General features: G+C 37.6%; 1 protein-coding gene across 3 annotated transcripts in view; it reads left to right on the top strand.

Annotated features, from left to right (window-relative positions):
* The window catches only part of LRP6 (LDL receptor related protein 6), a 176,174-nt gene that overhangs the window by 76,213 nt on the left and 73,832 nt on the right, over window positions 1–26,129 (top strand). For all 3 annotated transcript variants that reach the window (XM_082850868.1, XM_082850867.1, XM_082850866.1), the window contains one exon: window positions 25,241–25,437. In XM_082850868.1, the coding sequence (XP_082706994.1) occupies window positions 25,241–25,437 (197 nt within the window). The remainder of the gene's footprint in view (window positions 1–25,240; window positions 25,438–26,129) is intronic.

Genomic DNA, 26,129 nt, shown 5'->3' with positions numbered 1-26,129 from the left:
ATGTTGAATCTAAACAACAAATGAACAAAAAACCAAGCTCATAGATACAGAGAACAGATTGGTGGTTGCCATAGACAGGGTATGGGGGTTATGGGGGTTAGTGAAATGGTTGAAGGGAGTCAAAAAATACGAACTTCCAGTTATAAAATAAGTAAGTCCTGGGGATGTAATACACAGCATTGTGACTATAGTTAATAATACTGTTTTACATATTTGAAAGTTACTAAAAGAGTAAATATTGGGCTTCCCTGGTGGCGCAGTGGTTGGGAGTCCGCCTGCGGATGCAGGGGACACGGGTTCGTGCCCCGGTCCGGGAAGATCCCACATGCTGCAGAGCAGCTGGGCCCGTGAGCCATGGCCGCTGAGCCTGCGCGTCTGGAGCCTGTGCTCCGCAAAGGGAGAGGCCACACAGTGAGAGGCCTACGTACCGCAAGAAAAAAAAACAAACAACTTCCCAAAAAAACAAAAGTTGAGAACCAGAAGGCTTCACTGGTGAATTCTACCAGACATTTGAAAAAGAATTAGTACCAGTCCTTCTCAAAGTCTCCCGAAAAATAGAAGAGGAGGGAACTCTTACAAACTCATTTTAAGTGGCTAGCATTACCTTGATATCAAAACCAAACAAGAAGCCTACAAGAAAAGAAAATTACAGGCTATATTCCTAATGAGTATAGATGCAAAGATCCTCAACAAAATACCAGCAAACTGAATTCAGCAGCACATTAAAAGGATCATATACCATGATCAAGTGGAGTTTATTCCAGGGATACAAGGATGGTTCAATATATGCAAATCAATCAATGTGATTCAGCACATTAACAAAATGAAAGATAAAAGAGATGTGATGATCATGTGATCATCTCAATAGGTGCAGAAAAAGCATGTGACAAAATTCAGCATCCGTTCATGATTAACTCTCAACGAAGTAGGTATAGAGGGAACATACCTCAACACAGTGAAAGCTATATATGACAGACCCACAGCTAATATCATATTCAAAAGAGGAAAGCTGAAAGTTTTTCCTCTAAGGTCAAAACAAGACAAGGATGTCCACTCTTGCCACTTCTATTCAGCATAGTACTGGAGGTCCTAGCCAGAGCAGTTAGGCAAGGCAAAGAAGAAAGACATCTCAATAAAAAGGAAGAAGTAAAGCTGTATTTGCAGATGATCTGATGTTATATATAGAAAATTCTAGAAACCACCACAAAACTGTTAGAACTAAAAACAAATTCAGTAATATTGCAGGATACAAAATCAGTATACAAAAATCAGCTATGTTCCTGTATGCTAATAATAAACTGTCAGCAAAATTAAGAATACCTTATTTACTATATCATCAAAAAAGAATAAAATACCTAATATTAAGTTTAACCAAGGAGGTAAAAGACCTGTACACTGAAAACTATGACACTGATGAAAGAAATCGAAGAAGACACAAATAAATTGAAAGATATTTTATGCTCATAGGTTAGAAAAATTAATTTGTCAAAACGTCTGTACTACCCAAAGCCATCTACAGATGCAGTGCAATCCATATCCAAGTTCCAGTGACATTTTTCACAGAAGTAGAACAAACAATTCTAAACTTTCTGTGGAATTACAAAAGACCACAAATAGCCAACGGAATCTTGAGAAAGAATAAAGCTGGAGGCATCACATTTTCTAACTTCAAACTGTATTACAAAGATGTAGTAATCAAAACGGTATGGTATTGGCATAAAAACAGACACATAGATCAGTGGAACAGAATAGAGAGCCCAGAAACAAACCCATGCATAATTGGTCAATCAATTTATGAGGAACCAGAATATCTGGTGGGGAAAGGATAGTGTTTTCAATAAATGGTTTGGGAAAACTGGATATCCACATGCAAAAGGATGAAACTAGATCCCTATCTTTTTTTTTTTTTTGCATTACACGGGCCTCTCACTGTTGTGGCCTCTCCCATTGCGGAGCACAGGCTCTGGATGCGCAGGCTCAGCGGCTGTGGCTCACGGGCCTAGCTGCTCCACGGCATGTGGGATCTTCCCAGACTGGGGCACGAACCCGTGTCCCCTGCATCGGCAGGCGGACTCTCAACCACTGCGCCACCAGGGAAGCCCTAGATCCCTATCTTATACCACACACAAAATCAACTCAAGGTGGCTTAAAGACTCCAGTATAAGACCTGAAACTATAAACCTTTTAGAAAAGAACAGAGTGTAAGCTCCTTGACATTGGTCTTGGTTATGATTTTTTGTGTGTGTTTGACACCACAAGCAAACAGTATGGAGGCTCCTCAAAAAATAAAAATATTCATTCCATGTGATCCACTAATCCCACTTCTGGGTATTTATCCAGAGGAAATGAGAACAGGATCCTGAGGAGATATCTGCACTTCCATGTTCATAGTAGCATTATTCACAGTATCCAATACATGAAACAATCTAAGTGTCTGTTAGCAGATGAATGGATAAAGAAGATGTGGTATATACACATTCAGTAGAATATTGTTCAACCATGAGAAGGAAGGACATCCTGCTGTTTGTGGTAACATGCACGGACCTTGAGGCCATAATGCTCATTGAAATGACCCAGATAGAGGAAGACAAATATTGCATGGTATCACATATGTGTGGAATCTTTAAAAAAAAAAAAAAAGTCAAACTCATAGAAACAAAGAGAAGAAAAGTGGCTGTCAGGAGATTGGAGGAAATAGGAAGGGGTTGATGGAAGGGTGTAAACTTTCAGCTATAAGATGAATAAGGTCTGAGGATTTAGTATACAGTTGACTCTTTTTTTTTAATTTTTTTATTGCGGTATGCAGGCGCTCACTGCTGTGGCCTCTCCCGTTGCAGAGCACAGGCTCTGGACGCGCAGGCTCTACGGCCATGGCTCACGGGCCCAGCCGCTCCGCGGCATGTGGGATCTTCCCGGACTGGGGCACGAACCCGAGTCCCCTGCATCAGCAGGCGGACTGTCAACCACTGTGCCACCAGGGAAGCCCTACAGTTGACTCTTGAACAACATGAGTTTGAACTATGTGGGTCCATTTATGTGCAGGTTTTTAAAAATAAATATGTACTACAGTACTATATGATTTGTGCTTGGTTGAACCTGCGGATGTGGAACCTCAGATATGGGAGTTCCAGCTGTAAAGTTATACACAGATGCAGGGGTTTACTTTAATCCCTGTGTTATTCAGGGGTCAGCTGTATAATATTATGACAGTCATTGATAACACTGTACTGTGTAATTGAAATTTGTTAAGAGAGTAGAACTTAAATGTTCTAACCAAAAAACCCCCCCAAAACATGAAACCCTAAAAAGTAAAACAACCCCCCCCAAATGTGTGAGATGTGATAAATAACTAGATGAGGGGAGGGGTATTCTTTCACAATTTATATGTGTATCATATCATTACTATTTACACTTTATGTATCTTTCAGATTTGTTTGTTAATTATACCTGGAAAAACCTGAACAACAAAAAAAGTGAGGAACAGAATAATGGCTTGCCTAAAAATCTCCCCAGAAAGATATGATCATAGAACATATTAAACCTCCATTTTAAAATGCACTATCACTAATTGAGACACCAGTATCACATGTCAAAGACCAACATAAATTAAAATTAGAAAGTTCAGAGATGAGATGCCAGAACTGAGGAAAGAATTATAAATAAAAGAAAAAAATCATTTCAGAAAAGCTAGCTAAACTAGAAGGGACACCAGAGTGAGTAAACAGAAAAGATCTTTAAACAGAAGTTGAAAAGGGGGAAAAGTTTAAGGACTAAAAAGAAATGTAAAAAATGAACAGGATTTGAGAGAAAGTAACAAATATTAAAGATAGGCAAAGAAGAAAAAACACATAGATAAAAAAGACTCTTAGGAAGATAACTTACGTAAAGGAATAGGACAAATATGAGGAACTATAATTAAGGAAAAGGTTTTTAAAAGAAGATTTGAAATAACAGATAGAGAACCGTATGTACCTGGTAATATAAGCTAAAGCTTCTACAAGATGTAAGTAAAATCACTCTATAGAAAAAGGAAAATATTCCTTTAAGAATAAAATAAATGACTTTTTAAAAGGAAAAGAAAATTAGATTCACATTAGGCTTTCTCACAGCAACACTCCCTGTCAGGATTAAATGGAATAGTATTTTTTAAGATATTGAAAGTAGGAAGGTGTGAGCCAGTGATTTTTTTCCCCAGCAAAAGTGATTTTCCTTATACAAAGCCATAGACAAATTTTATTAACATGCAAGAAATCAAGGAATACTGTTTCCCTGAGTCATTCTGAAAATGGACTAGTGGCTGAGCTTTAGATAATCAAAATGATGAGCAATATAACAAAATGAGGCTTGGTGAAGAGCATCAAACATATAATTAACTTGTATTAAGACTAAAGGAGGATTAAGATTGAGAGTATGGTATATAAGGTCTAGATAATGTAGGAAGCACCACTCTAAAAATAGAGTGAAGGGCCTTCCCTGGCGGTCCAGTGGTTAAGATGCCGTGCTTCCACTGCAGGGGGCATGGATTCAGTCCCTGGTCGGGGAACTAAGATTCCACATGCCTTGCAGAGCGGCCAAAAAAGAATAAATAAATAATAAAATAAAGTAAAATTTTAAAAATAGAGTGAAAGAGGTATTACATACAAAAAATAGTAACTAGAATTATGACTTATAACATTATACCAGAACATATAAGATTATTAGAAATTTCATGTAATGTCTGAAACATTTATATTAACATATTTCCATACAAATAACCCAAAGATAGTTTAGTATTTTTTTAATTTTAAAATTTAATTTATTTTTTTGTACAGCAGGTTCTTATTAGTCATCAATTTTATACACATCAGTGTACACATGTCAATCCCAATCGCCCAATTCATCACACCACCATCCCCACCCCCCCGCAGCTTTCCCCCCTTGGCATCCATACCTTTGTTCTCTACATCTGTGTCTCAAATTCTGCGCTGCAGACCGGCTCATCTGTACCATTTTTCTAGGTTCCACATATATGCGTTAATATATCATATTTGTTTTTCTCTTTCTGACTTCAGTCTGTATGACAGTCTCTAGATCCATCCACGTCTCAACAAATGACCCAATTTCGTTCCTTTTTATGGATGAGTAGTAGTCCATTGTATATATGTACCACATCTTCTTTATCCATTTGTCTGTTGATGGGCATTTAGGTTGCTTCCATGACGTGGCTATTGTAAATAGTGCTGCAGTGAACATTGGGGTGCATGTGTCTTTTTGAATTATGGTTTTCTCTGGATATATACCCAGTAGTGGGATTGCTGGATCATATGGTAATTCTGTTTTTAGTTTTTTAAGGAACCTCCATACTGCTTTCCATAGTGGCTGTATCAATTTGCATTTCCACCAACAGTGCAACAGGGTTCCCTTTTCTGCACACCCTCTCCAGCATTTGTTGTTTGTAGATTTTCTGATGATGCGCATTCTAACTGGTGTGAGATGATACCTCATTGTAGTTTTGATTTGCATTTCTCTAATAATTATAGTGATGTTGAGCAGCTTTTCATGTGCCTCTTGGCCATCTGTATGTCTTCTTTGGAGAAATGTCTGTTTAGGTCCTCTGCCCGTTTTTGGATTGGGTTGTTCATTTCTTTAATATTGAGCTGCATGAGCTGTTTATATATTTTGGAGATTAATTCTTTGTTGATTCGTTTGCAAATATTTTCTCCCATTCTGAGGGGTTTTTTTTTTGTTGTCTTGTTTATGGTTTCCTTTGCTGTGCAAAAGCTTTTAAGTTTAATTAGGTCCCATTTGTTTATTTTTGCTTTTATTTCCATTACTCTAGGAGATGGATCAAAAAAGATCTTACTGTGATTTATGTCAAAGAGTGTTCTTCCTATGTTTTCCTCTAAGAGTTTTATAGTGTCCAGTCTTACATTTAGGTTTCTAATCCATTTTGAGTTTATTTTTGTGTATGGTGTAAGGGAGCATCCTAATTTCATTCTTTTACATGTAGCTGTCCAGTTTTCCCAGCACCACTTATTGAAGAGGATGTCTTTTCTCCATTGTATATGCTTGCCTCCTTTGTCATAGATCAGTTGACCATAGGTGCGTGGGTTTATCTCTGGGCTTTCTATCTTGTTCCATTGATCTATGTTTCAGTTTTTGTGCCAGTACCATATTGTCTTGATTACTGTAGCTTTGTAGTATAGTCTGAAGTCAGGGAGTCTGATTCCTCCAGCTCCGTTTCTTTCCCTCAAGACTGCTTTGGCTATTTGGGGTCTTTTGTGTCTCCATACAAATTTTAAGATTTTTTTTCTAGTTCCATAAAAAATGCCATTGGTAATTTGATAGGGATTGCATTGAATCTGTAGATTGCTTTGGGTAGTATAGTCATTTTCACAATATTGATTCTTCCAATCCAAGAACATGGTATGTCTCTCCATCTGTTGGTATCATCTTTAATTTCTTTCATCACTGTTTTATAGTTTTCTGCGTACAGGGCTTTTGTCTTCCTAGGTAGGTTTATTCCTAGGTATTTTATTCTTTTTGTTGCAGTGGTAAATGGGAGTGTTTCCTTAATTTCTCTTTCAGATTTTTCATCATTAGTGTATAGGAATGCAGGAGATTTCTGTGTGTTAATTTTGTATCCTGCAACCTTACCAAGTTCATTGATTAGCTCTAGTAGTTTTCTGGTGGCATCTTTAGGATTCTCTGTGTATAGTATCATGTCATCTGCAAACAGTGACAGTTTTACTTCTTCTTTTCCAATTTGTATTCCTTTTATTTCTTTTTCTTCTCTGATTGCCAAGCCTAGGACTTCCAAAACTGTGTTGAATGATAGTGGTGAGAATGGGCATCCTTGTCTTGTTCCTGATCTTAGAGGAAATGCTTTCAGTTTTTCACCATTGAGAATGATGTTTGCTGTGGGTTTGTCGTATATGGCCTTTATTATGTTGAGGTAGGTTCCCTCTATGCCCACTTTCTGGAGAGTTTTTATCATAAATGGGTGTTGAATTTTGTCACAAGCTTTTTCTGCATCTATTGAGATGATCATATGGTTTTTATTCTTCAGTTTGTTAACATGGTGTATCACATTGATTGATTTGCGTATATTGAAGAATCCTTGCATCCCTCGGATAAATCCCACTTGATCATGGTGTATGATCCTTTTAATGTGTTGTTGGATTCTGTTTGCTAGTGTTTTGTTGAATTTTGCATCTATATTCATCAGTGATATTGGTCTGTAATTTTCTTTTTTTGTAGTATCTTTGTCTGGTTTTGGTATCAGGGTGATGGTGGCCTCATAGAATGAGTTCAGGAGTGTTCCTTTCTCTGCAATTTTGTGGAAGAGTTTGAGAAGAATGGGTGTTAGCTCTTCTCTAAATGTTTGATAGAATTCACCTGTGAAGCCATCTGGTCCTGGACTTTGGTTTGTTGGAAGATTTTTAATCACAGTTTCAATTTCATTAGTTGTGATTGTTCTTTTCATATTTTCCATTTCTTCCTGATTCAGCCTGGGAAGGTTATACCTTTCTAAGAATTTGTTCATTTCTTCCAGGTTGTCCGTTTTATTGACATAGAGTTGCTTGTAGTAGTCTTGTAGTCTCTTAGGATGCTTTGAATTTCTGTGGTGTCTGTTGTAACTTCTCCTTTTTCATTTCTAATTTTATTGATTTGAGTCCTCTCCCTTTTTTTCTGGATGAGTCTGGCTAATGGTTTATCAATTTTGTTTATCTTCTTAAAGAAGCAGATTTTACTTTTATTGATCTTTGCTATCATTTTCTTTGTTTCTATTTCATTTATTTCTGCTCTGATCTTTATGATTTCTTTCCTTCTGCTAACTTTGAGTTTTGTTTGTTTTTCTTTCTCTAGTTCCTTTAGGTGTAAGGTTAGATTGTTTATTTGAGATTTTTCTTGTTTCTTGAGGTAGGCTTGTATAGCTATAAACTTACCTCTTAGAACTGCTTTTGCTGCATCCCATAGGTTTTGGATTGTCATATTTTGTTGTAATTTGTCTCCAGGTATTTTTTGATTTCCTCTTTGATTTCTTCAGTGATCTCTTGGTTATTTAGTAACTTACTGTTTAGCCTCCATGTGTTTGAGTTTTTAACGTTTTTTTCCCTGTAATTCATTTCTAATCTCATAGCGTTGTGGTCAGAAAAGATGCTTGATATGATTTCAGTTTTCTTAAATTTACTGAGGCTTGATTTGTGACCCAAGATGTGATCTGTCCTGGAGAATGTTCCATGCACAGTTGAGAAGAAAGTGTAATCTGCTGTTTGGGGATGGAATGTCCTATGAATATCAATTAAATCTACCTGGTCTATTGTGTCATTTAAAGCTTCTGTTTCCTTATTTATTTTCATTTTGGATGATCTGTCCATTGGTGTGAGTGAGTTGTTAAAGTCCCCCACTATTATTGTGTTACTGTCGATTTCCTCTTTTAGAGCTGTTAGCACTTGCTTTCTGTATTGAGGTGCTCCTATGTTGGGTGCATACATATTTATAATTGTTATATCTTCTTCTTGGATTGATCCCTTCATCATTATGTAGTGTCCTTCCTTATCTCTTGTAACATTCTTTATTTTAAAGTCTATTTTATCTGATATGAGCATTGCTACTCCAGCTTTCTTCTGATTTCCATTTGCATGGAATATCTTTTTCATCCCCTCACTTTCAGTCTGTATGTGTCCGTAGGTCTGAAGTGGGTCTCTTGTAGACAGCATATATATGGGTCTTGTTTTTGTATCCATTCAGTGAGCCTGTGTCTTTTGGTTGGAGCATTTAATACATTCACATTTCAGGTAATTATCAATATGTATGTTTATGCGGCCATTTTCTTAATTGTTTTGGGTTTGTTTTTGTAGGTCCTTTTCCTCTCTTGTGTTTCCCACTTACAGAAGTTCCTTTAGCATTTGTTGTAGAGCTCGTTCAATTGTGTTGAATTTTCTTAGCTTTTGCTTGTTTGTAAAGCTTTTGATTTCTCCATCGAATCTGAATGAGATCCTTGCCGGGTAGAGTAATCTTGGTTGTAGGTTCTTCCATTTCATCACTTTAAGTGTATCATGCCACTCCCTTCTGGCCTGTAGAGTTTCTGCTGAGAAATGAGCTGTTAACCTTATGGGAGTTCCCTTGTATGTCATTTGTCATTTTTCCTTTGCTGCTTTCAATAATTTTTCTTTGTCTTTAATTTTTGCCAGTTTGATTACTGTGTGTCTTGGCGTCTTTCTCCTTGGGTTTATCCTGTATGGGACTCTGTGCCCTTCCTGGACTTGGGTGGCTATTTCCTTTCCCATCCTAGGGAAGTTTTCGACTATAATCTCTTCAAATACTTTCTCGGGTCCTTTCTCTCTCTCTTCTCCTTCTGGGACCCCTGTAATACGAATGTTGTTGCATTTAATGTTGTCCCAGAGGTCTCTTAGGCTGTCTTCATTTCTTTTCATTTTTTTTCTTTATTCTGTTCCGCAGCTGTGAATTCCACCATTGTTTCTTCCAGGTCACTTTTCCGTTCTTCTGCGTCAGTTATTCTGGTATTCATTTCTTCTAGTGTAGTTTTCATTTCAGTTATTGTATTGTTCATCTCTGTTTGTTTGTTCTTTAATTCTTCTAGGCCTTTGTTAAACATTTCTTGCATCTTCTCAATCTTTGCCTCCATTCTTTTTCCGAAGTCCTGGATCATCTTTACTATCATTATTCTGAATTCTTTTTCTGGAAAGTTGCCTATCTCCACTTCATTTAGTTGTTTTTCTGGGGTTTTATCTTGTTCCTTCATCTGGTACATAGCCCTCTGCCTTTTCATCTTGTTTATCTTTCTGTGAGTGTGTTTTTTGTTCCACAGGCTGCAGGATTGTAGTTCTTGCTTCTGCTGTCTGCCCTCTGGTGGATGAGGCTATCTAAGAAGTTTGTGCAAGTTTCCTGATGGGAGGGACTGGTGGTAGGTATAGCTGACTGTTGCTCTGGTGGGCAGAGCTCAGTAAAACTTTAATCTGCTTGACTGCTGATGGGTGGGGCAGGGTTCCCTCCCTGTTGGTTGTTTAGCCCGGGGCGACCCAACACTGGAGCCTACCTGGGCTTTTGGTGGGGCTAATGGCAGCCTCTGGGAGGGCTCAGGCCAAGGAGTACTTCCCAGAACTTCTGCTGCCAGTGTCCTTGTCCCCACGGTGAGACACAGCCACCCCCCCACCTCTTCAGGAGACCCTCCAACACTAGCAGGTAGGTCTGGTTCAGTCTCCCCTGGGGTCACTTCTCCTTCCTCTGGGTCCCGAAGCACATGCTACTTTGTGTGTGCCCTCCAAGAGTGGAGTCTCTGTTTCCCCCAGTCCTTTTCAAATCCCGCTAGCCTTCAAAGTCTGACTCTCTAGGAATTCCTCCTCCCGTTGCCGGACCCCCAGGTTGGGAAGCCTGACGTGGGGCTCAGAACCTTCACTCCAGTGGGTGGACTTCTGTGGTGTAAGTGCTCTCCAGTCTGTGATTCACCCACCCAGTGGTTATGGGATTTGATTTTACTGTGATTGTGCCCCTCCTACCGTCTCATTGTGGCTTCTCCTTTGTCTTTGGATGTGGGGTATCTTTTTTGGTGAGTTCTAGTGTCTTCCTGTCGATGATTGTCCAGCAACTAGTGATTCTGGTGTTCTCGCAAGAGGGAGTGAGAGCACATCCTTCTACTCCGCCATCTTGGTTCCTAGCCCCCAGTTCATAACTTTGAATGTTGGTAATAAAGAGAATCACGCAATTTATCTTCCCTTTTGTATATGAATCTACCAGTAGCTAACAAAGTAGTAGATATGAGAAAGCTATTCCAGCTAATAAATGATAGAAATAATATAATTAGAATATCAGCATTCAATATCAGTGAAGTATTGGATCTAGGCATTGAACATCAATGGCTGCTGACATCACAAGGAAAAGAACAGACACTGCCATCTGAAGGAAGAAAAGAGCATCCTCTTTCATTTTGCCAAAAGAGTCAGTTCATCAGGAATCTGATGAAACTTGGAATTTGCAGGAAATTTGTGGGAGAAATAAAGGACAGAGAAACATATTGAAGTGCACCATGAGTACGCATCAGCAGGTTCAGACATACAGGTCACACACCCCAGGTCCTTGAGCAGATAAACTGCAAAGAATGATGAGGGAGCCTGTAGATTAAAACAGACTTGGAGGGCTTCCCTGATGGTGCAGTGGTTGAGAGTCCGCCTGCAGATGCAGGGGATACAGGTTCGTCCCCCGGTCCGGGAAGATCCCTCATGCCGCAGAGCGGCTGGGCCCGTGAGCCATGGCTGCTGAGCCTGCGCGTCCGGAGCCTGTGCTCCGCAACGGGAGAGGCCACAGTGGTGAGAGGCCCGCGTACCGCAAAAAACAAAAACAAAAAACCAGAGTTAGAAAAGAAACTTATAATTACTAAAGGCAAAGGGCGGGAGTAAGGATAAATTAGGAGTTTGGGATTAAAACATACATATTATATATATAAAATAGATAACCAACAACGACCTACTGTATAGCACAGGGAACTATACTCAATATTTTGTAATAACCTATGATAGGAAAGAATCTTAAGATATATATAAAACTGAATCACTTTGCTGTACACCTGAAACTAACACAGCATTGTAAATCAACTGTATTTATATTTCATTTTAAAAAGAGACTGAAAAGACAGTGTGAGTGGAGGGATGAATAGGCACAGAGGATTTACATTTAAAACGGTGAAAATACTTTGTATGAAACTATAATGATACATACATTACTCCAGACCCATAGAATGTACACCACCAAGAGTGATCTTTAAGGGTAAACTGTGGACTTTGGGTATGATGACTTTGCACTTGATTTCAAGGCTTCCCATAAAGCCAGAGTAGTTAAAACAATGAGGTACTAAATCTGAGCATAGATAGGTATCAGTGGAACAAAATAGGGTTCAGAAACTAGTGTACTAGTGTATATGTGGTTAGTTGAATTTAACATATGTATCAAGGATGTAAATATGCTCTTTTAACTGCCTTGACAGACACTGAAGTAAAATAATAAACTTTAAAAACTGGGAGGAATATAAAAGCCCTTTCTGTGAAAAAATTTTAATTCCTAATTAGTAGAGTCAGGTTTTCAAGTTAAGCTTATTAAAGCTATTATTAAGGTTATTAAAGAAAGCTTTGGTTTGTCAGTGTTCCTGTTCAGCAGCAACTGGAAATATGAAGAATGGTTGGAGGCAAGTGTAGAGAGATGGCTAGGAGCCAGATCCCGCTGGGTCTAAGATGCAGCATTTGAATTTTAGCCTGAAGTTATTGAGAGTCATTGGAAATTTTCAAGTAGCAAATTGCCGCGGATGAATTTGTCTTTGAAATATCTTTGGTAGTTGTGTAGAAAACGGTTTGAAGACTAATTATTTCGCCCTTAAGTCTTCCAATTAATCGTCCTTGTTCTCCAGTAAAGTACAGATTCTTCACTATAACTTACATGATCTAATTCATTTACCTTGTTTTAGACAAGTATTCTCACCGCTTCCTCCCTTGCCTACTATGCCCCAATCCTAACAAACCACTTGCGACTCCCTGATGGTGTCTATGATGACTCCTAGGTTTCTGCTTTTAATGGCTGGTTTGATGGTGAGATAGAAAATTCAGGAAAGGAGGATATATTCTTTTTCCTTTCTTTACTTCTTTCTTTCTTTCTTTTTTTATTTTTTTTATTTTTTATTTGCAGTACGCGGGCCTCTCACTGTTGTGGCCTCTCCCGTTGCGGAGCACAGGCTCCAGACACGCAGGCTCAGCGGCCATGGCTCACGGGCCCAGCTGCTCCGCGGCATGTGGGATCTTTCCGGACCAGGGTATGAACCCGTGTCCCCTGCATCGGCAGGCGGACTCTCAACCACTGTGCCACCAGGGAAGCCCTTTCTTTCTTTTTTTTGATGTAGAAAGAGAATGAGATTGAATTCAGCTTTGGACATGTTTGCGGTTGCATTTGAGTTGCTTACGGAAAACTATGGTGATAAAGTCTGGGGAGCTTTGGATATATGAGCCTGCAGCTCAGCAGAGCGGTCTCAGAGGGAGATTTAGATTTATAGCCATTATCAAGTTAATGGTTATTAAAGCCATGGGCTATAAACATAGGGGAATTTTACATCAGTGCTAGAGACTTAGGCAAAGATAATAACCACATACCAGAAACCTTGAAGAATTTCTTCAAGACTGAAGGATGTCCCAGTCTGACTGAGCTGTTGCATGATTAGCCATCCTTGTTTGCCTGGTTCCAGGAACCCCCTCAGACCCAGGCAAATCAGCATGGTTGGCCACCTACAGAGTTTGTGAAGAATCTGCTTCCCAAAGAAGCAAACTGAAGAGATTTACCCACATAAACAATAATAACCACAACTCTAGAGAAGGAGGGCTGAAGGTGAGGGTGATGAGAGGGAGGTAGGATAAGGTGGAAGGTAGGCCTCATCTGGATTCTGTTAGCACCTCTGGGAAATATACCAGGCACTAAAGGACACGTACCTTATGACAACCATACTTGACATGATTGAGCATCTTACGCAAACATCAGAGGTGTAGTTAAAGCTGGCTCTGAATGAATACAGTGGTGCCAGAGAATAAGCAGGGTCATGATAATAGCAGACTTCTTGGTGCTACCAGAAACATGCAAAAGAAACAGGAATATGCTGCTGTTATTGCTAGCTTCAGATCCCACCGCCCTGTCTTCTGCACAGATTTCCAAATTAAAATGAAGTTGTGATAAATCAGAAATTTATTTGCCTTCTCCCTTCTTGATCTGAAAGCTTGGACCAAGACTTTTCAGGCTGCAACAGAATTAATCTCAACTTCCAGTAATGTACAGTCTTCCCTCTGAAAGCCCTCCCTCCCTGTTAGAAAAAAACAACAGGGCACATGAGAAGATACTGCAGTTCAAATGAACCATCCATGTTAAAGAATCAGAACAATGTCTTCCTGTAATTTCCTGTAAAATGCAGGAGAAAAAATTATAGAAGTTCAAGAAGACACAGCATGTATGAAAACAGAGTAAATAGTATGAAAGAATGCATTCAAGACTGGTGAAGACAGAATGATAATAAAGAGCATGATTGTTCAATTTAAAAGTTTAAGCAAAAAAAAAAAGTTTGAGCAGCGTCAACCAAATAAATGACTGAAAAAAAAATAAGTGAAATGGAAGGTAACCTTGAGAAATTCTCCCACAAATTGTAGAAGTAGGGATGAAAACAATGGAATAAAAAGATCTGAGACATGGAGGTTGATCTAGGAGTTCTGTTACTGCAACAGGAAGACATTATTATTAGATATGCAAGAGTCAAAATATGCCATTTATATCACTCTTTCTGAAAAAGTTACTTGCTACACTTCAGAAGACTGATAGAGATGAAGTACAATGTAGAGCTCAAGAGTGAGGATATCGGATAATTAAATATTTGTGAAGAGTTAAACATGGAGCTAAATCTAGTAATTACTGTTAATGTACTTTTAAAACTTAATGTAACCGTGAGATATTTTGTTCTCTCAAATAAAAATGATAAAATGAAAGCACGTAATAGAGATCTAAAATTCCAGGTTTCATCAATTAAAAAATGAGACATGGTAGGGACTTCCCTGGTGGCGCAGTGGTTAAGCATCCGCCTGCCAATGCAGGGGGCATGAGTTCAAACCCTGATCTGGGAAGATCACACATGCCGTGGAGCAACTAAGCCTGTGCGCCACAACTACTGAGCCTGCGCTCTAGAGCCCAAGAGCCACAACTACTGAAGCCCGTGTGCCTAGAGCCCATGCTCTGCAACAAGGGAAGCCACTGCATTGAGAAGCCCGTGCACTGCAATGAAGAGTAGCCCTGCTCGCTGCAACTAGAGAAAGCCTGCGCGCAGCAACGAAGACCCAATGCGCCAAAAATAAATAAATAAATGTATTAAAAAAAAGAGAGAGAGATGGTAGTGGGATGGTTTGATGAGGAAGAAGAGCATGTTAACTTCTTACCTTACACATGGGAGTGTCAGTAGATACTGTCTTACTCTTGAAGTTTATTGTCTAAAGTAGGATCACATATGATTTTAAAACATAAAGATAATAAAATTGAATAAAACAGTTTGTATAGCCTCCAGATCCCTAGAGGCATTTTAAAAAGCATATAAATCCAGTGTAGTAGGAAAAGTCCATGAAAAAATGGAGAGGTGGAGTATAAGGAAGAATAAAAAATGGAAGTTATAAGAAAAGAGTAAGGTCAAATAGCTATGCTATTAAATATAAATGGAAGAAATAATCTGAATGTTAAACAGTATTTTTTATACACTTCCTTATTGTGAAATATTTAAGTTGTAATTTTTTTACTTGTATGAATACTGATGGAATAAAGAGGAGCCTATATGAATCTGCATCTTTTATTACATCTTTAGAATTCATTACAAGAAGTAGGATTTGTATGTCAAGGTGCAGAGTTTTAAGGCCATCTTTTTTTTTTTTTTATAATGGAATGATTTTACTAATTTCCACTGTCACACACAGTATATTTCTAATCTACCATTTTTTTTTACGTTAAGTTTAGCTAAGAAAAGATAATTTTATCCTTTTAGAAATTTAAAAATATATTTTATTTGTATTTGCGTTTTTTTCTTTACTAGTGAGAGTGAATATTTTCCATAGTATTAATTATAGTGGATTCTCATGATTCAGGGTGGTTAATTTTATAAAGTTGTTGTGAACATGGAAATATAGTGAGCCCTGAACCATTGCTCTAAGGAGAAATACAGAATTAGTTTCTTGCTAGACTGTTGTCAAAAAATTTTCGTCAGCTGATCATTATATAATTTCTAAAATATATGTTTATGTTTAAAGACACCTTATTTAATATATAATGTTGAATGTTGGCAATATGGGTTTTTAAATTATAGCACAGCCATTCAGTGCAGTGTTATATAGCCTTTAAAATTAACGTGAAAGCAATATTTAATAATATGTTGAAAATCTTTACATTGTGAAATGAAGATGGGTCATTATGATGCAGTAAATGCTGTGCATTTACAAAAATTCACTTTTGTAAAAAAAATAGAGTCAGGGGCTTTCCTGGTGGTGCAGTGGTTGAGAGTCCGCCTGCCAATGCAGGGGACACGGGTTCGTGCCCCGGTATGGGAAGATCCCACATGCCGCGGAGCAGCTGGGCCCGTGAGCCATAGCCGCTGAGCCTGCGCGTCTGGAGCCTGTGCTCTGCAACGGGAGAGGCCACAACAGTGAGAGGCCCACGTACCGCAAAAAAAAAAAAAAAATACAGTCAGATATTGTTTAAACAAGATGAGAGGATGAGTTGGAGTCTTTCAAAATACATAAATTAACCATTTTTTCTCAGGGCGTATTAACAGTTATTAAGATGCAACAGGGACCTTGGGACCTGCTGCATATATACCCAGTGAAGAAGCTCAGTAATTATAGGTGGTAAATGCTCTTTATTCCTGGTTTGGTGCAGGCGCCTCAATTGTTTCTTGGTTTGGCTCAGCTGTTTTCCTTCGTCCTGTTGGGGGCTACTATTTAGAACTAATAAATTTTTACCAAATTCTTAATTCTAAATTCCATTGGTTAGTTGGTTTCCTGTTATGTCTTAGTTGGTTTCATGCTGTACCTTAACTATTTATAAAAGAAACCAGGTTTTCCATTCCTTGATCATTGGAAATTGTTTGTATTTGTGTATATACATGTACATATTGTACATATGCACGTAATAAAGGACTAGAAAGATATACTTTCTATTTCCACATTTTTTATAGTCAACATATGTGTATTCTTTATATTATCAGGAGAAAATAATTCTTTGGAAAAAGTAAATACCAGATTTTGCCGACATGGTTTAGGTCCCTTCATGCTTCTCCTTTGCCTCTACTCCAGATACATTATTAACTTCACTTCAGTCTGTCCTGCCTGTAATCCTCTTGAATACAGTGTAGCTCAGTCTTCCTTCACATGAGGCTCAGATGTTTAAGACACTATTCAAGTTAATTGCCCATTTTTAAATTGGGTTATTTTATTATTGAATTGTAAGAATTTTATGTATTCTAGATACAAGTTCTTCATTGGATATATTATTTAGAAATAAAGTTCAAACTATTAGTTTTTTCTTTTGTTAAAGGTGTTTTTGATGTAGTAAGAAATCTTTGCCTAACCCAAAGTCACAAAGATTGACACTTATGTTTTCTTCTGAGAGTTTTATTGTTTTAATTCCTAACATTTAGATCTATCATCCATTTTGTGTATGATGTCTTACACTTTTTTATTAATTTATTTCCAAATATTTGGGGGTTTTAATGGTGTTGTGAATGAATTATTTAATTTCAATTTTTCTGTTTTCTCAGCACCATTTATTAAAGAAATTGTCTTTTATCCGTTGGATATTCTTGGTTCCCTTGTTAAATATTAGTTAACTGTATCACTTTTTGTATTTTTCATTGGTAGTCTATAGAAATCAATTTATTTCCGTATATTGATCTTGTATCCTGCAACCTTGTTGAATTAATTACATCTGTGAGGCTTTTTTCTTTTAAATTCTTTTGTATTCTCTGCATACAGAATTGTGTCATCTGTGAATAATGACAGTTTTACTTCTTCCTTTCCCATCTGGATGCCTTTTATTCTTACTTGGTAGTACTCACTAGGTCTTAGGCTGAATAGAAGACATCCTTGCCTTGTTTGTGATCTTTGGGGGAAATCATTAAAAATTTTTTTTTCTTTTTTTGCCACTGAGCAGGATCTTAGCTATAGGTTTTCTGTAGAGACCTTTTAATCAGGTTTAGGAAGTTCTCATCTATTCCTAGTATCTTCAGTTTTTACCATGATTGCGTATTGGATTTTGTCCAGTACTTTTTCTGCATCTGTTGAGATGATCATGGGGTTTTGTTTTTTATATACATGGTGAATTTCATTAATTGGTTTTCAGTTGTTTAACCAATCTTGCATTCTTGGAATAAATCTCATTTGGTCATGTTTTAGAATCCTTTTTATTTATTTCTTTTTTAAAAAATAATATTTAAAAAAATTATTTTTGGCTGCGTTGTGTCTTTGTTGCTGCACGTGGGCTTTCTCCAGTTGTGGCGAGCGGAGGCTACTCTTCACTGCCGTGCGCAGGCTTCTCATTGTGGTGGCTTCTCTTGTTGCAGAGCATGGGCTCTAGGTCTGCGGGCTTCAGTAGTTGTGGCATGTGGGCTCAGTAGTTGTGGCTTGCGGGCTCTAGAGCGCAGGCTCAGTAGTTGTGGCTTACAGGCTTAGTTGCTCCACAGCATGTGGGATCTTCCTGGACTGGGGCTTGAACCTGTGTCCCCTACATTGGCAGGTGGATTCTTAATCACTGTGCCACCAGGGAAGCTGTAGAATCCTTTTAGATGTCTCTAGATTCAGTTTGCTAATATTCTGTTGAGGATTTTTATGTGTTTATTCATGAGAAATTGGTCTGTAGTTTATTTTCCTTGTGCTGTCTGGCTGGTTCGTATCAGTGTAATACGAGCCTCATAGAACGAGTTGGGAAGTGTTCCCTCTTCCTCTATTTTCTGGAAGAGTATGTGATGGATTGATATTATTTCTTCTGCTATTTTTTTTTTTTTTTTGCGGTACACGGGCTTCTCACGGTTGTGGCCTCTCCCGTTGCGGAGCACAGGCTCTGGACGCACAGGCTCAGAGGCCATGGCTCACGGGCCTAGCTGCTCTGCGGCATGTGGGATCTTCCCGGCCTGGGGCACGAACCCGTGTCCCCTGCATTGGCAGGTGGACTCTCAACCACTGTGCCACCAGGGAAGTCCTCTTCTGCAAATATTTAATAGGAGTCATTAATGAAGCTTTCTGGGCCTGGGGATTTCTTTATGGAAAGATTTTAAATTAAGTCAATTTCTTTAATTGTTCTAGGTCTTTACATTTAATTTCTCCTTGAGTGAGTTTTGGTAATTTGTTTCTAGGAATGTTTCCATCTAAGTTTTCCGTTTTGTTGGCATAAAATTGTTCATGGTATCTTTATAATCCTTTTAATTTCTAAGGTCAGTAGTGATGTCCCTCTTTTATTCATAATTTTATCCACAAATTTCCCAATTTCTTTTTTTGTCAGTCTAGTGCAAGGCTTGTCAGCTTTGTCGATCTTCTAATAGAACCCACATTTGGTTTTATTTTTTTTTTTTCTGTATTGTTTTTTTCTGTTTTATATTTCATTTGATTTCCACCCTAATATTTTAAAATTTTCTTGCTTTGGATTTAGTTTGCACCCCCCCCCCCCCCGTTTCTTAAGGTTGAAGCTTAGATTATAGATTTGAAGTCTGTTTTTTTCTTCTGTTTTTCTTTAATATTTATTTATTTATTTGCTGTGTCAGGTCTTAGTTGCGGCACGCAGGTCTTTCATTGTGGTGTGTGGACTCTTCACTTCGTTGTGGTGTGTGCAAGGGATTCACTCTAGTTGTGGTACACGGGCTTAGTTGCCCCGCTGCATGTGGGATCTTAGTTCCCTGACCAGGGATAGAACCGGTGTCCCTGCATTGCAAGACAGATTCTTAACCACTGGACCACCAGGGAAGTCCCTATCTTCTTTTCTAATGCAGGCATTTAGGGATAAATTTATAGAATTTACCCTAAGCACTGCTCTGGCTGATGACATCCCACACATTTTGTATGTTGTATTTTCATTTTCTTTTAGCTCAAAATATATTTTTTTAGTTTATTGGGATTTCTTCTTTGACCCATTGCTTACTTAGAAGACATTGAGGGAGGATTTAGAAAAATTTAACTATGAGAAAATTCTCACTGTGGATTTCCCGAATTTTTCTGTTCTTGATATTCAGTGTGCTCAGAGAATACACCTTGTATGACTTCAGTCTTTAAAATTAATTGATATTTGTCCTAATGTTCGAATTTCCATATCCTTTATGATTTCCTGTCTAGTTGTCCTACCTTGTAATGAGAATAGGATTTTGAGAGCTCAGACTGTTATTGTTGAATTGTCTGTTTCTTCCTTCAGTTCTGTCAGGTTTTGCTTCATTTGTTTGGGCCTCTGTTTTTATTTGTGTATGTTTATAACTGTTACATCTTCCTCATGATTTGACTTTTTGTCATTATAAAATGTGCTGCTTTATCTTTAGTAATACTTTTTTGTGTTAAAATATATTTTGTCTGATAGAACCACTGCATCTCTCTTATGATTACTGTTTGCTGTAACCTTTCAGTTTCAACGAATTTGGATCTTTGGATATAAAAGGTGTCTCTTGTAGGCAGCCTACAGTTGAGTCTTGTTTTGTTTTACCCGGTCTAACAACCTTTGCCATATATATATGGTTTCTTTTTACAAAGAAAAACTGTATATATTTAAGGTGTTCAACCTTTTGTCTTTTAATGGGGGTGCTTAATCTATTTACATTTAATGTTGTTAATAATATGGTTGAGTTTACATCTGACATTTTTATTTTATTTTTCATGTCTGTCTTTTTTTGTTCCTTTGGTTCTTCTGCCTTCTTTTGTATTAAGTAGATATTTTTTAGTGTATCGTTTTAATTCCTTTTATGTTTTTAAACAGTGTTTTGGAGAATAAAATATTCTTAGTGATTATTCTAGGGATTGCAATATTCCTTTTTTCAAAATCTGTATTATGGTAAAATACTAAGTTAATGCCTGTAAATTATAGAAATCTTAGTCTAGTGTGTCTCCATTCCCTCTCCCCTCCTTTGTACTATTAGTGTCATTTATATTACATTTCTATTATAACCAATGGAATGTTATAATTATCACGTTATACAATCTTAGGTGTTTTTAAAAGGTTAAAGGAGAAAAAGAGAAAACATTATTCATAGGGTCTTTTGTATTAACCTACATATATGCCATTTCAGGTACCCTGTAATTCTTCCTGAGGGTTTGAGTTACTATTTGATTTGATGTCATTTCTTTGCTCCAAATTAGTTCTGTTCTCTTCCCTGTCCTTTGTGCTTCAAATCTTTATTTTTAAAAAATCTATTTTTCTGTTTCTTTTTGATCTTCAGAAATTCCTCCTTATGGATGTAATGTACAACATGATGACTGTAGTTAACGCTGCTGGATGATACATAGAAAAGTTATAGGAGAGTTAATCCTAAGAGTTCTCATCCCATGGAGAAATTTTTTTTTCTTTTCTTTCTGTTATATCTGTATGAGATGATGGATGTTAGCTGAATTTATGTGGTAATCTTTTCACAATATGTCTAACTCACACCATCATGCTGTACATTGTACTGTGATATATGTCAATTATTTCTTAATAAAACGGGAAAAAATCATGAAAAAAGAAAAAAAATTCCTTCTTTTCACAGGCTGTTTCTGTTTCCTTATCTGTTATGTTTATTCACTCCTGTGTTTGTGTTATTTCTAGTTGATAATTCATTTCTTAAGTGACTTATTCTTACACTTCTAATTCTTTCCTTAGTTCTGTCACCTCAGTTTTGAGGTTTTAAATTGTAATTTGTGTTATTCTTTTACGGCTAGTATATGATTTTAAAGCATTTCAGGTTATTTTGCAATAGGTTGTAAACTGTTTTAGGGCCATACTTTTCTCGCATATTTTATTATCTTTAGGGATGTTATTTTCTTTATTCTTTTTTTTTTGTTTTTAATATTAACTTTTTTAATGGACTTGATCTTAATTTACTTTTAAATTTTCACCTGAAATTGTTTTTCTGGAACTTGTTGAAGAAGGCAGAGTTTTTTATCATAACTTTTGTAACTTCACAGAACTCTTGAGCGTGTGTGTGTTTAAAAAATTGGCAGCTTGCTTTCTGAGATTTCCTGGCTCTGTTTCCTTCTGTACCTTAGTTTTCCATTACCTCTCTTGTACTATAATCCTCACTTTCATTGTACTTCCAGTAATGTGTGGTCAGTATGGGCCTTTGTCTGTAAGGGAGCTCTGTTGGGTCAGTTGGAGAGTTCACTGGAGGTTAGAGTGCACCAGTCCCTTCAGCACCAACCATCCACTCTTTGCCTTCTCTGAGTGGACAGAACCAGTCCTCGGCAGCTGCTCTTCTCATTTGGTTTCCCTGTCTTTCCATTGCTGTCTATTTTGTGTGTTCTCCTGTTCCTGGATCTGCTGAATGCCCTATTTTTTCCTTCCGATTCCTCCTGCAGAAGTGCTGATGCCAATGAGATCTTATGGCTGTTGGTAGTTTTCCTTTTTGTGTCTTGGGTTTTGTGGTAGTACCTTCTCATCTAGCTTTGTTTCATCTAGATTTGTTGTAAATGTTGTCCAAGGGTATTTTGGTTTTGCTACCTAGTTGTTCTGTTTTCATGTGGTAGACTTGTAGAGGTTTTTCAAACACTGTACCACTACCACTGTTGTCATCTTTTTAGGTGTTATTAAAACCTCACTGTGATGTGGAGAAGCTCTCTTCCAAGGTTAGGTTCAGATGTCAGAATTCATGACAGTAGTGCTTTGGTGTGACTAAGTAGATTTATTACCCACACAGGTGGGGAGTTCTCAGTTGGGGGCAGAGGACAACTTTCTGGGAAGAGGTTCAGAAACAGAAAGTGAATACAAGTGTACAGGTGTTTTATAAAGGATAAGTCTGGTTGGTGCAGAATTTGAAAGAGGCACCTGCCAGGCGTGGAATCTGAGAGAGGTGGTGAGTGCACTCCTGTACTTGGCGGTACTGGTGAGAGTGAGCCCTCAGGAAATGACAGACAGAGGGAGGAGATGATGCTCAGAGGTTGCCAGCACTAAAGCAAAGCATCAGTAGGGGTCTCGGTTTCTCTCCTTTGGTCACTGTAGAAGAGATCAATTTTTCAAGTCCTGTTTTGGTTGTGGCATACTACTGAAGGACTGGGCTTTGACCTTGCCAGCCACATTTGTTCTCAGTATCCGTGATCAACTCCTCCTTGAAGTAACTCGAGTTTCCGGGGGGGTAATCCCAACCAGAGGGAAGAAAGGTGAAGACTATGTTCACTTGTCTGTAGTTTCAGAGCAAGTCACCATTGGCTGGACAAATCGGTAAGTCACCAAAGAATATGACAAGAATGGGTGATAGCCTTCTTAGCTCTGCTTTTTGTACAGTTCTGTTAATTACATATTTCATTTAAGATATTTAATTTTATCAGGCGTTCACTGAGTGTCTAATAAGTCCACCTAATTTTGTACATATTGTCATATTGTGTTGTGTGAGATCCTGTTAATATAAATAAGCCAGAGTCTAGTATTTACTTGATTCTGATAAGCTATTGATTTTAAGAGCTTTTTATTTTGACTTACAAACCAGCACATGAAATGTTCACTTCAGCTGTAAAATATTATCCCTATGTCAGAAATATTAAAATATTGAAAACATACATCCTAAAATTGAGGAGTCATTTATGAAATGTTTATTAAGTACCAATCATAACGCTTAAATGCTTTTGCATATGTTATCATTTAGCCTTCACAGTAACTCAGTGTGGTTAGGTTATTATCTTCCAATAACAGATGAGGAAAACAAAGCTTGTGGAAATAAGTAGTGTAAGTACAGGGGGACATTTGAACTCAGCTCTGTCTCATTTCTTTTCAGTATATAAATGCTTTCAGTCAATATGTAAAATGAGTAAATCTTTTAGGGAGGGGTTCTGTTTTTCCTATCTGTTTATTCTGCTGTGTTAAATTCATTAGAGTGAATTTTAACTTTTTATTTAATAATATACAAAGGACTTAGAAGACTTTTTTCTCCCCAGAGTTTTTCAAAGATCTGGTTATATAATTTGTGATTCTTTAAGATGGTTAATGAAAACCTAAGTAATTTCATCTTTACTATTATTTTTCAGTCATGTTACTTGACTTTCTTGGTAGCTTCTCAGAACTCTATGTCTTACCATAATGAATTTTGGAAAACGTCAGTGTGAAATATGCAGGCCTATTTAAATTTGAACTTAAACTATGATATCACTCCTGTAATAGCATAATCATTTTAGTAAACTTAATAAAGCTGTTCATTTAAAAAGTGGAAGAAACCACTTCAGAAGTAGTCATTGTGACCGTTCTAATTGGGAAATGAGAGGGAAAGTAATCTGCTAGGGAAGCGAGAATTAAAAAAGAGAGGAGAAAGTTGTGGTGATGTAGGCTGGCCTAGGTGTGAGGTTTTAAAATAGAAAGTTTGATAAACTAGTCCTGCTCATCTTGTATACAGATATTTAAAAATCTGGCTCAGATTTAAAACATTTTAGGCTAAGACCATTCCATGTACAATAACAGATGCTAATTCTGCTTAGATGAAAATTATCTTACTGCTCTTAAATTTAATTTAGTATACCTGTGATCTGTTAGGTGTAAGATATCAGATAACCTCAGGGACCTAAAAATTGGATTTTCTGTCAATGTGTTATCCTTTATTTCTTTTTAGTTGCTTACATTTTCCTCTTTCTCTCCTAGCTGAGCGATTTATGAAAATATTAGATTTGATATTATGAAAATATCAAAGCATTTATTTTCTTGACTGCTATTGTGGCTCAAACACAGTTTGTTCATTATTCAAGAATTATATTATTTACTAATTACATAACTCTCCATGACATTCTGCAAAGTTCTGTGCCTTCAGTACTAATCAGGCTCTCTACCTCTCCTTCCATATAGTTAGGATTGCTTGTGAAATTTGGGGATCTGCTTTGTCTCTTGAACACATTCTGCGGTGGTTGGGCTTCCTTTTTGCTACCTGGCTTGTGGAGATTAAGTAACCATATAGCAGAAAGCCAACTGAGGTGATCATTTGCTGGAGCAAGACTGGAGTCTGCAGAGAGAGAGCTCTACCAGAATGACTTTTTAGCCTCATGTGCATGTTTTTACTTTTCAGTTATCAAAGCCATAGGCTCAGATTCTTTGTTCTTCCACATCAAGAAGGGAAAAACCTATTGCTGATTTAAAACTACTTCCCAGGGCCAACTCTAAACCCTGGGATTTTTCTTTTTGCCAGCCTTTCTCTTTCCAATGGCATGAATTATGTGGAAGGATGGAAGGTGTGAGTGGGGAGATGGGAGCTGACAGCAGTGCTGATACTTGGGCCTTCACTTTGTCTGCTAGCTTGTAGTGCACCCGGAGCCTGCCGCCAAGTTAGGAACCATTCTGAAGTGCTTGGCTGAGGATTTCGGGCACCATGATTTCAAATACGTTTGAATTTACTCCTTGTCTTATTTTTCATAGGTGTATTTGACCTTAACATATGTGTTATCCAGGATTTGTATGTGTTAATGTGGACGGCAAGACCATTTTAATGGGAGAGGTGACATTTTGATTAAAGAAGAAAATTTAGAAACGTTTGAGTTTTTCTCTTTGTGTTTAATAGGCAGGCGGTGGTTAAAGGTTCCCTTCCACATCCTTTTGCCTTGACGTTATTTGAGGACACATTGTACTGGACTGACTGGAATACACACTCCATTTTGGCTTGCAACAAGTACACTGGCGAGGGTCTGCGTGAAATCCATTCTAACATCTTTTCTCCCATGGATATACATGCCTTCAGCCAGCAGAGGCAGCCAAATGGTAAGTGATCTTGATTTTTAAATTGCAGGTTGGAATAGCTTTGTAGCACTCTGATGCCTGGCTTTAGTGAGGGGCAAGAGGAGGGAGGATATATCCAAAGGTAGTGGGAAGAAATAAAAAACAGGGAAAATGTCAAAATATAATTCAGGGTAGACAACAGCGTAAACCATTTGTAACTTGGTATCTGTCACTACAGACACCTCAGCCCTTTGTTGAGTCTGGGGGTATGAAGGTAAAGAAGAGAGAAATAAAATAAGAAATTGAGATAGCGCATATGTTAAGATTGTGCACAAATGCATTTCTTATTCATATTATTTCTCTAATGAGTGATTTTGTTCATTGTATGTTTAAAAATGAACACTTTTCTTGAATGGAAACCTCTGTTAACCTAACTGGTTAATTTAAGTACCTCAGGTTACTTAAATAAAATACTTGCTTATACCTTTTCTGTGCACATCCCCCCACCTTTTTTTCTTAGTTTTGCTTCTGTTTCTGGCCATCCTTTATAATGACTTGGGCTGTGACTGCTGACAACAATTTCTTGTAAGAGAGGACTAGAATTAGGTTTAAAAGAATATGAGAATGTTAAGTGTTTGGCACTGGTGTGTAAATAAATGTCTGGCATGTGTCTGAGTGTATTTCAGATTGTATTCCATAGCCAAAAATGCAGGGGGTTTGGATTATGCATTGCT

Source organism: Leucopleurus acutus, assembly GCF_964270905.1.
Source record: "Leucopleurus acutus genome assembly, chromosome: 11".
In the NCBI taxonomy this organism is placed as follows: Eukaryota; Metazoa; Chordata; class Mammalia; order Artiodactyla; family Delphinidae; genus Leucopleurus; species Leucopleurus acutus.
This window is presented reverse-complemented; position numbering and strand designations above follow the sequence as displayed.